Genomic DNA, 11,695 nt, shown 5'->3' with positions numbered 1-11,695 from the left:
GAGAAAGTTGTAGTTGCAGTTTAAAACACCAAAAGGATTCCATTTTTACCCCTCACCAGGAACCAAGAAAAGTGAAAAAGCTTCAATCTTTACTCTCTTTAGTCACTCAAGATTCATATATTTGCTAAAAAATTTATTGGGGTTTTGTCAAAAATGGAAAAATTGTAGTTGTTGTGAGCTTCTCATTTCTCAAAAACACACAATACACACAGTGATTACACTTTAGAACACCATAAAGATTCCATTTTTACACCCCAAGAACCAAGAAAAGTGAAAAAGCTTTGATCTTTACTCTCTTTAGTCACTCAAGATTCATATATTTGTTCAAAAATTTGTTGGGTTTTTGTTGTTATTGCCAAGAGTAATGGAGAAAATTGTAGTTGTTGTTAACTGTGAGCTTAAAGCTTGTGGTATAGTGTAGTTTTCTCCAAAGGGTATTTTTGTCCAGAAAAAAAATCCTTTTTTTTTTCTTCTTTCACTTTACTTTTTTTTCTCTACTCAATGGGTTACAAGCAAAAATCCAAATCAATAGAAAATTTGGATCCTGTTAGAAAAAGAAGTGGTGGATTGAGAACTAAACAAGCAGGGAGAGGGTCTTGCAGGGGGAGTTAGTTTATTGAATTAGTAATTTTTAGCTGAAAAAACAAAAAAGATAAGCAAATTTGAAAGAGAAAAAATGGGTTATTTGTTGAAAGAGGTTTTAAAGACTCTTTGTGGAGTTAATCAATGGTCTTATGCTGTTTACTGGAAGATTGGTTGCCAGAATACCAAGTGAGTTTTTGTTTCTTTTTTAATAAAATGAAATTCTTGTTTTTATTTTTTAAATTTTCATCTAGTATGTTGTTGTTGTCATGTGGTTGTTAAATGTAATAGTATTGACTTGTGGCTTGAGTTGAATTTTATGTGATAGTTTTGTTTTATGGAAGTGAAAAGAAAGTGATCTTGGCTTGTGGGTTGATTTCAAGATTTCATGTGAATGCTTATTTTAGTTTTTTCATATGGGTGGAAGTTAGAAAAATGTAATCTTGGCTTGTGGATTTACAGACATTGAGTTCATTTTCATGTGAATCCTTGTTTTAGTTTTCTCATGTGTGTGAAACTTTAAAAATATAATATTGGCTTGTGGATTTAGACATTGAGTTCATTTTTATGTTTTCTTTTTTGATTTTTTTTTTCATGTTGGGTGTAGTTTTATTTTATTCTTTTATAATGGAACAAAAAGAAAATGAGAGTAGATAAAAGAGATACTCCTATAATCTCGCTTATGGTTTGAGTTTAGACTTTAGATTTTTATGAATATTTTACTTTTTGGGCAAAATGGAGACAAAATATAGGAGTATATGTTTTTTTTTTTGTTTATTATGTGGCATTTGTTTATCATCTTTTCATTTTTCTTGTTGTTCTGGTTTCTGTTTTGGATTTTGTGCTGACAACAGTTCTCTGTTTGCTGAGAAAATGGAGGACAAATGAAAGTAATAAACTGAAAAAAGTGTTAAAGTCTGATGGTCCTTTTGTTGTTCAGCACTTCAGCTGCTGTAATACTGTGAACTGAGTTTCACTGATTCTATAATGTTTCAGTTCTTTTTTTTTTTGACTAAACAAAACTGCTATCTTTCTTAATGTATAGCAGAATACTATGCTAATTGAACTGGGTATTGAAAGCTTTTTAATATTTTTATTGTTATGTCTTGTTATGTAGTTCTTGTCCTTCGATTATTGTTACTATTTGTTTTTTCTTGTACTTCGGCTATTTTATTATTTTATTGTATTTACAATCTACTCTCTGTTGTTTTTGTTGATATTTGCTTTTTCTTGTACTTCTCTCACTTTCTTTTTCTGGACTATCCCCTTCAACTGAGGGTCTACGGGAAACAGCCTCTCTACTGCTAATGTAGGGGTAAGGTGCGTATACGCTCTGCCGTCCACAGATCTCACTTTGTGGAATTATACCGTATATGTTTTTGTTGTTGTTGTTTATTGATTTGACATGCCATGGTTGTGTTTTTGCTTTTCCTTATGTTTTCTGGAAACTGTCATTTTCTGCTTTTGGAATGTTGTGGCTTGTTCCAGTTCATTTTGTCTTGAAGAATCTTATTGGAATGAATGAAAAGAAAAAAAATATAAGTGACTTGTTTGTTTGAATATCATGAAACTCTTTATACTGTTATGATTTCCCTGTAGAGAACAATACTCATTACAGATTTCTCCTTTCTTGTTTGATTCTATGTGTTGTTATTATCCAATTTCTTGTCTCTTCTTCTTTATTTTACATACACTTCTCCAGTAATCTTGTTAATAGGAACACATAGAACTGTCACTTTCTATTAATATTAATAAACTGAATCTTGGCTTATATGCTGGTATTTTTTAATTCCTTTACTCAATTTTTTCAAATGATTATTTAACTTTTTTTTTTCTTTTACTGATTCTCACAGGCTTTTAATTTGGGAAGAATCCTATTATGAACCTTTAACATTCTCCGGAATTCATCGCATTTCGGGGGTTGAGAATCCGGAACTATCGTTCCATGATTGGGACGCTTGCTGGGGTTCGGGGGAGGTCCGTATGCATCAAGCAGGGGAGAGAGTGCACTTGCTTGTAAACAAAATGATGATGGAAAGTCAAATCAATCTAGTAGGAGAAGGGTATAATATCTTATCTTTTATTATATTGATTCTTTTTCTTTTAAAAACGAATATTGAAAAGATCTTGTTTATGTATACCATGTCTTTGATATTTGTCGTTTTACTTCTCAGACTAGTCGGTCGGGCTGCAGTTACTGGGTGTCATCAGTGGTTTCATTCAGAGGATTTTAGTAGAGTAGTTCATCCACCTGAGGTACATGTTAATGTATTACATAAGTTTCATGATTTATGCTCTCTCAACCGCATTTAGAAATTTGAATAGCTGCCCGTTGCGATAATCAGTTGTGTGGCTAAAATTTGATAGTTTTACGATTGAACTACATTTGGTCAAGGTTAAACACTAACTATATACTCTCTTCGTTTCAATTTATTTGTCTGGTTTTGGCTTGACACTGAGCTTAAGATAGTAGTGATAAGACTTTTAGATCTTGTGTTCTTAAACTAAAGATATGTAGAATGTATCTAAACTAACTTTATTCTTGTGGTCGTAAACATGCCATGTGGAAAGTTGAACAAATTGAAACCGAGGGAGTATTCTTTTTTTGTTTTTGTGTGTGGGGGGTGGGGGTGGGTGGGGGGTTCTTTCTCTTTTCAAAAGGTTAACGACAAACTCAAACTATGTTAATACTAAATCTTGTAACACTAAGATGTAACGGTATTTTGTGTCCTGGATGAAGCAACTGATACTTATTGGTCTATCCATATGATGTGGTTCTTTCAGGTCCTGAAGGGGCTCACTGAACAGTTTTCTGCTGGCATCCAGGTACAATGTCTTTGAGTTTAACGTATATCCTATGTGTGTTTTTCTTTTGCTGCTTACTGATTCTTTATATATTGTTGATATGTGTAGACAATTGCAGTTGTTCCTGTTCTTCCTCACGGTGTCGTCCAATTCGGATCATGCTTGAATGTAAGTCTATTTTTCTTCTCCATTTGAAAATCTTCCGTGGTGACAAATAGACTAGGGGTACTATGACATTTGAATGATATCTTCCAACGTCCTATACACGTATTTGTTCTCAAGACAGATTAGGGGCCAAATAGAGTATATTGTATAGGGGATTCATATCGCTGACTCCAACTAGTTTGAGATTTATGCTAATTGATTGATTGAATATATTTTTTTATTTCATTTTTACTCCTATCATAAACTATGTCTAGTAAAACTGTTATTTTTCTGCCTCAGATTATGGAGAACATGAGTTTTGTGGAGGATGTGAGGATACTGATAAGTCAGCTAGGATGTGTCCCTGGTGTCTTGTTATCCGACGAAAACGCATCAAAAGATCCGATCGTGAATACTGGCGCACCAGGTTGTCAGGGAAGTTCAGTTTTTGTAGATTCTTGTGGGCGTGGTAAAGTAATGAACTCTGCTCCGGATATTGCTGGCTGCAGTTTTCAGAACAACTCAAGTCAGCGTGATGGTTTTATTTGTCAAACTTCTTCCTCTCCGACTGCACAAGTTCGGGATAGAATGCAGTTTACCGATGCAACATTTCAAGCCTCCAGTATGACCCAAAGTTTTGTCGAATCTCATGATCGTCAGTTTCACAAGAAAATTGTTCCAGAGGTGAATGCACACCTGTCTCCTAATAGCCAGCTAATACATAACATGATTAAAGCGGAGGTAATTTCTCCAAGCTCCAACATGTGGATGAATCAACAAGCTTCTTTACACATTCCGAGGCCTCCCTTTCATCAGCAATCTTCTACTGACTCATTAACTGTAGATAGCGGCTGCTTAAGCAATGTATCCCAGCTTAATGGTTTCGCTGCATCTGATCCAAGACTGAGTAATGTCCTGATTTCCAATTGTCATGGAAATTTGATTTATCCATCTGTTGGAAAAAATGAATTATGTAAACGATTGGATGGGCATCACCGATCAATTCCATGCCCCAATTCTATTGCTGATGCCAATGAACTATCAAACAAAATCAACTCTTGCACAGAGTCTGCTGGAAATGGGCTTCAAACAGCGTCAAAATTGAATGCATCTTCATCTTTTGTTGGGGACGCTTTGATTACTAGTCATATTTCTGATGGTCAGGGCGCGCAATTTATGTGGGATGAGAGTAATGGCGTAGTCGAAAATGATTTGTTTCAAGCACTCGGTATTATGCTAACACAGAATGAGCACCTGTGTAGTACAAGCAAGCCGATGGAAGAGGTTTATGGTGAAAGACATGAATATGTGGGGCAGAATGCATTACATGAAAATAACCAGTACGAAGATTCCTGTGTCCAACGTAACTCGGGGGATGACCTGTTTGATGTTCTCGGTGCTGATTTTAAAGATAAACTACTCAACGGAAACAAGAACAGTTATCAAACTAACGGACCAGACTTGACCACAAGGGATCACGTTAAGAATAACTCTACTTCCGTGATTAGTCAGTATGCTTCTTCGACAGTCCATCAAGGAAAATCAGATAGTGGATCATTCTCTGTGGCTGGTTTCGAGCGTCTTTTGGGTTCTATAGCATCCAAGCCTTCTGCCAAGCAGAATCTTGATGATGATGTTTCTTGTCGGACAACGTTGACAAATTTGAGTAGCTCCTCTGCTCCACATGTTTCATCGTCCTATGGCCGAGTTGGATTATCTAGTCAAATTCAAGGAGAGGTATTTGGACAAGCCAAGACTCTTGCAAAATCAGGAGTAACAGTTTCTCGGTCATTGGGATCCGAGAAAGCAATCTCAGGAGCCTATTCGCAGAGCAGTTCAATTTATGGGTCACAAATTAGTTCATGGGTGGAACAAGGTCATGACACAAAGCCAACTAGCAGTGTTTCTACTGGATATTCTAAGAAGCCCGATGAGACAAGCAAGACCGGTCGCAAAAGGCTTAAACCAGGAGAGAATCCTAGACCTAGGCCAAAAGACCGACAAATGATCCAAGATCGTGTAAAAGAACTGCGAGAAATTGTTCCAAATGGAGCAAAGGTGAGATACCTTATTTTGAACTGTTTATCATTTCCTTTCCTAGTTTCGTAAATCCGTAGAATGAATACTCTTAAAGATACCTTTTCCGTTTTGGTTTTGTGATTTCAGTGTAGCATTGATTCACTACTGGAACGCACGATCAAGCACATGCTTTTCTTGCAGAGTGTCACGAAACATGCGGACAAATTAAAACAGACAGGAGAGTCAAAGGTTCGATCATAACCACTTAACCTTGTTATAATCCCATCGTCAAAAATTATTTTCGAGTTCGGATGACACAGAGAAATGCGTGTACAAAATTTTCGAATGCGTGCTAGCAAATGATCCAAGAAGCCTGATTGTACGAGAGAATTACTTACGACCTTTCCCCTCGTGTTGTAAACTTGCAGATTATCAGCAAGGAAGGAGGATTGCTTTTAAAAGATAATTTTGAAGGTGGAGCGACGTGGGCATATGAAGTTGGTTCACAGTCTATGGTCTGTCCGATTATAGTTGAGGATCTGAATCAGCCTCGTCAAATGCTCGTGGAGGTCGGAACATCTACAAATTACATAGTTTTGACATGGATTCATTTATTGTTAAGAAATATATGTATATGTTGTCTGATTTTCGTCTGAATTTGTTTGTTTTCTGCAGATGCTTTGCGAAGAGCGTGGTCTATTTCTGGAAATAGCTGACATTGTAAGAGGATTGGGCCTGACCATCTTAAAAGGAGTTCTGGAAACGAGGAACGACAAAATATGGGCGAGGTTCGCAGTAGAGGTATCTATCTTATCAAGAATCGAGCGACTATCTTATGTTTTCATCTTCGACACAACCTAAAATCTTGATGTTCAAATACAGGCAAATAGAGACGTAACGAGGATGGAGATATTCATTTCACTCGTTCGCCTCTTAGAGCAAACATCAAAAGGCGGTGGAGAGGAATCAGCTAACCCCATTGATAACGACACAAAGATGGTGCATCCGTATCATCAAGCAACGTCGTTAACAATGCTCAACACATGAGGCTATAGCTATGTGATCTTCGTCTGGACGTGTTAAGAGTTAAGCAGTCGAAAACCATGCTTGCCATGACTAACATGTACATTTATAGTCCGACCCTCGTGGTTCTACGAAGCTAGTCCTCATTTTTCGCCAGTACTATCCAGATTCCCAACGTTTGCTTAGTGCACCGGGCTGCCTTATTTTTTTTTTTACTGTTGCCCTTTGACGTAGTATAAATTTTTCATTAGGTACAAGGAGAAGGGAAATGGATTCTTGGTTTTTATTGTTTAGCAAGGGAGTTTAGGGGGTGTTTAGTAGGTAAATATTTGTGTACTTATTAGTGTTCAATTTGTGAACATGTTTTTTCTGGCTTTAATTAAGAGTTTTCTTTTTTTTGGGCTTTAATTAAGATTTTTTTTTGGCCAGCTGAAATCTTCTTGTTTGCACTTCATTATCATAAATATATATATATTTTTTGTTTTTCATCCAATGTTCGGTTCCTACATTGGAGCCCTATTAATTTGAACTCGCGCCGGATAGTGTCCATTCTGGGTAGCGATAGTCGCATAAATGGTTATGGTACATACTCAAGTTTCAATCATCCCCCCCCCCTTTAAATTTAGCATTATCAGTTTCTTGAAAACTCGCTCCTAAGTATTTATCGTTTTTATTAAAAATAGATATTTCATAATACTTGTCATTTTAGAATTTTAGAAAACCAATACAAAATTAGTCTCTTTTTTCATCTTTAATCTTTAGTCATAAATATGAAGAGGTTAATAGTATAATGCAAAAAAGAAAAGAAGTATTAATATTAAATAGAAATGAACAATAAATATGGATGATTTAGTCAAACTATTCTTAAGTTAATATTTTTCTTTAAAGGTGACAAGTATTTAGGAACTGAGAGAGTAACACGTTTTTCTTGATTGAAAGAACAACTTGCTTATCGAAAATATTAAAACGTAAACTATAAATTACGATCAATCTATAAATAGACACTTAAATTTGATTTAAGTTGATAAGTAAGCATTCCAACTTGAAAGTACATATATGGACGCTATAATTTAGTCTTAGCTAACAATTAAACACTCTTAACTCATATTTATCGTGTGTCATGGTCACCAAATATGACGTGATACATAAATTTTGAAAGTATCTAAATGATCATTTTATAAGTTGGCAAAGACGGTGCCGGGATTTCAACTGAGGGGTTCAATATTTGAAGAAAACCTAACGAAGGAGATTCAATATTTGAAGAAAACCTATCCGAAGGAGGTTCAACACCTACTATAGATACATAAAAGATAATTTTAATCATTTATAAATAGTATATTTTTTCGTTGAAGGAGTTCGGATGAATCCCCTAGCCAAAGGCTGGCTCCTCCCCTGTAAGTTGGAGTATTCAATTGCCACAATGAACGAGTTGAATTGTCTAGCTCTACATATTTAAAATTGAGATGTTTACTTATCAGCCAAAATTAAATTTAAATATCTGTTTATATATTACGTCATACATTATTATTATTATTATTATTATTATTATACGAGGAATATTTTTCAGACAGCTGGCTAAAAATGTGAAGATCCCATGATCATTAGTACAACATATTTGAGTTCCATGTAGCTAAAATTATTATTCTTTTTAAAAAAAATTGGTCCAGTGATTCTCTTAAAAGAAGTTAAAAAAGAAACATGATTAATGAAGCATTTAATTTATATACATATACTGATGGTATAAAGAATATTAACATATTAATTGTAAACTAATGTACTTTATTTTTGAGCCCGCTTTTTATGCCAGCAATAACTAAACCAAGAATATCCTAAGGATATAAAATTTCTATATATTCATTATAATTTTTTGACGAAGAATATTTAATTAATCACCTTTTATTTTATATGACTACGTTAATGTTGGCAACTACGTATGATTATTATCTCTGTGATTTAATAGTATAAAAAATTATATTGCATGTCTAATTAAACTCAAATTAATAACACACCAGCAAATAGTATATATTATGATCATTTTCGTCTTAAAGACGATGCATCTTCTTCTCTTCTCTTTGTTTTTCTAAGAAGGTAACGAACGCCTTTCATGAGTATTTTCTATTTCTAGATAGCGTCATTTTATGGTTGCAGTTAGCGTTTTTGACCAGTAAAATAGAAATGACCTTTCTCGCTTGTTTAGTAAAATCGCAATATTATTCTTATACTCCTATATTTCTTTTCAACTGAAAGATGTAAAAGGTGCTGATTCGTTCTATCCAAATAGAAATCTCACCCTCTTTCACACATTACCGATGGTGACAAAGTCTTTCTCCCATCTTTCCAAATCAATTTACGTATTTAAGATGTCTCTATGTGTGGCGTGAAAAGATAAGGAACAAATGTTTTTTTGTTGGAACCTTTGGAGAAATTCGCAGATGCTATTCTCCTAGTGCACATTAGATAGGTTTAGTGAGACGAGCTCAATTGATCATAAGACATTGATAAAAGAACTCAATCCCTAATCTCCCTTATGTAATACCACCTATTACATCAATTTAGATATATTTACGAGTTAAATTTAACAATTTTTTTTTGGTCAACTGTAGCATCTCGAAAAAAGAAAATTTGAATCTAAGTTAATATTATTGAAAGTCATAACACTAAGGTTATGAAGAGTGGTATATGCATAATTATTTATCTCTTTGTTAGATGCCTATGTGGATAAAATAATTAAATGTTGCTTTCTTATATATGCATATAAATATTATATTTGTTAGTGATATTAATAAAGAACCGTGGGGACCGCCTTTTATATAACTTTTCCTTAAAATAGTATTAAATTGAATGGGGGAAACAATATTAGCTCACTGGAAATGTGTTTCAGTAACAAAAACTTGCATTCTCTGTTTCCCTTTTCCTTTTGAGGCATTAATAAGAGAAAAGAAGTTAATTACTTATAAGAGGTCAAGGAGAAAAGGAAAATATAAAGGAGAAAGGATATCCTAGTCTTAAGGAACATATAAACTAAAGGATTTGGTGGCAGCCACAAGGGATTTGAAGAATCGATTTGAAGAATCTTTAATTGAAATTGAATTCCAAAAGGTAAGTTCTTTACCACTTTTCATGAATTTGATGTGGATAAGTATTTTGGGGATGTTTAATTTGAATTTGTGCTTTACTTCTTTGAAGTTGGGTTATGAAAGAAAGAGGAAAAATGGAAAATTTTGATAAAAAGGGTTTTTTTAGGGATTTCTATCAATTAGGTGGATGTATTGTTGAATTGTATAAGTTGAAAGAGTTAGACTTTACTCCGAATTCTGGATAAGTAGTTCGATTAATTTCGAACATAAGTGAGGAGTATTGAAATAAGTTGCTAAACAATTCTTCGGATTATTGATGGACATATATGGTATCCTTGTAGCTAGTGAATTGATCAGATAGAAGGAATTAGTGGTTGGTAAGATAAAGGTTGCACGCTCGTTGGTTGAATCACTTGGGGCTCGAATTACTATCATAGTTAATAAAGCAATAAGGTATATAAAGCTAAATCCTTCCCTCGCCGCTAAGACAACACCCTATGTCATGTGTTTTTTTCATTTGATGTTAGTATAATTCTCATGAAAAATGAAATTGGAATCTATATTGCCTTACATACCATTCCCTCGTTCTACTATCAAGATTATAAGTATCTATCCTTCCTTTTTTATGTTAAATTTTCATGATACTTTCTTACTATCATAAGTTTCTATATTTGAAGCCTTTAAGCCACAATATATATGTGGATAACACACGTTAGGAGTAAAAGTAAATAGTAATGGCATGGTTGAATCTGTATATGCTATATAGACGATCAATATCGTAACTCATATGTCATAGGCCTTCAAGGCATTATTTGATATACAGTAACGACGGAGGTACATAGGGTTGGCTTGGCATATCGCTCGACGTGATTCTGTGAACAGGATTGAGACCAGACCACTATAGCGAGCCCAATCATTGGGCGTACCTACCTTTGTGGCATCATTTATTTTTGAAGTCAGTTGGAACGTCATGTATTGGTTTTCCCTGACTCGAGCCAACATATGACATATATGGCCTGCGGGCAGACCCTCATAGTGAGCCCCTGGGCGGGGCGTACCTGGATATAGACTGCAATTACAGTTACACATATGAGATCATAACAATGAGTATAAAAGCAACATATGCTTTATACTTGCCTCAGATTGCCTTCGGAAGGCCATCTTGTGATCATCTGTATAACTTATAGGGTAAGTGCATCACCTAGGAAAGGTATAAGTCCTATATTATAATGAACACTTGTGTTAAATATTATATAAGATGCTAATAAGGCTGGTGCATAAGTTATTAGTTCGTATCGTATATGTGTTATTTGTTGGCTCATACATTTTTCACATTTCCATTTGACTCATATGAGCTTTTGTATTTGTCCAGCTGTTATTCTGTCTGCTTTCATACCGGTACATGTTTATGTACTGACGCTTTGTGCCCACTATGTTTTATTAATGTAGGCTCCGATCCTCCTGATCGCAGACATCCACGTTAGGCTCTATTGCCATTTTCAGCGGATATTTTGGTGAGCTCCAACTCTTTCTGGAGCCAGTCTATGCCTAATAGTTTTTATTATATGTACAGGTCTCTGGTTGGGCATGACGGGCCGGATGCCAACTAGTCACTTATAGTATAGTGTGTTAAATTGACTAGAGGCTTCATGGACATCGTGTAGTATTGTATAGTTTTGTTAATGTAAATCCCTCATGTATATATGCAACTCTTATTTTATACCTTGCTCATTAGTATTCCATAACCTCGCGTACGTCAGAAAGTGCTTGTAGAATGTGTGTATGCGGTTCTTGTTCGTCCTTAATTTGGGGCGTGACAAACTTGGTATCAGAGCACCTAGGTTTAGGTGTCCTAGGAAGTCTATGAGGCCGTGTCTAGTAGGACCTTACTTATCGATGTGTTGTGCGCCACATTTATAATCAAGGGAATGCATGGAAATCTAGGAATTTGACCTTCATATATAATCTAGATCATGCAATAGAGCTAAGTTATAAAAAGTTACTTCTGACTTCTATTCTGCTTATTTGTGATACAGACTATGTCT

General features: G+C 34.9%; 1 protein-coding gene and 1 long non-coding RNA gene across 3 annotated transcripts in view; both read left to right on the top strand.

Annotated features, from left to right (window-relative positions):
* Positions 1 to 557: 557 nt before the first annotated feature.
* Positions 558 to 6,981, top strand: LOC107847654 (transcription factor LHW; the record flags this gene model as incomplete). Its single annotated transcript, XM_016692044.2, is given in 10 exon segments — positions 558 to 771; positions 2,436 to 2,645; positions 2,757 to 2,838; positions 3,367 to 3,408; positions 3,496 to 3,555; positions 3,832 to 5,589; positions 5,698 to 5,799; positions 5,979 to 6,119; positions 6,226 to 6,351; positions 6,433 to 6,981. Coding segments are annotated over 10 exon segments (2,781 nt in total). The 3' UTR covers positions 6,598 to 6,981.
* Positions 6,982 to 9,445: 2,464 nt separating this feature from the next.
* Positions 9,446 to 11,695, top strand: part of LOC107848675 — a 10,955-nt gene continuing 8,705 nt past the window's right edge. Inside the window, exons 1-2 of one of the 2 annotated variants that reach the window (XR_001668150.2) lie at positions 9,446 to 9,672; positions 11,100 to 11,164. This is a non-coding gene — a long non-coding RNA (uncharacterized LOC107848675). The other variant, XR_001668151.2, reaches the window with a different exon arrangement.

This window comes from Capsicum annuum, chromosome 11, assembly GCF_002878395.1.
Source record: "Capsicum annuum cultivar UCD-10X-F1 chromosome 11, UCD10Xv1.1, whole genome shotgun sequence".
NCBI lineage: Eukaryota > Viridiplantae > Streptophyta > Magnoliopsida > Solanales > Solanaceae > Capsicum > Capsicum annuum.
The sequence above is the reverse complement of the archived record's forward strand: the minus strand, read 5'-3'. Positions and strand labels throughout refer to the sequence as shown.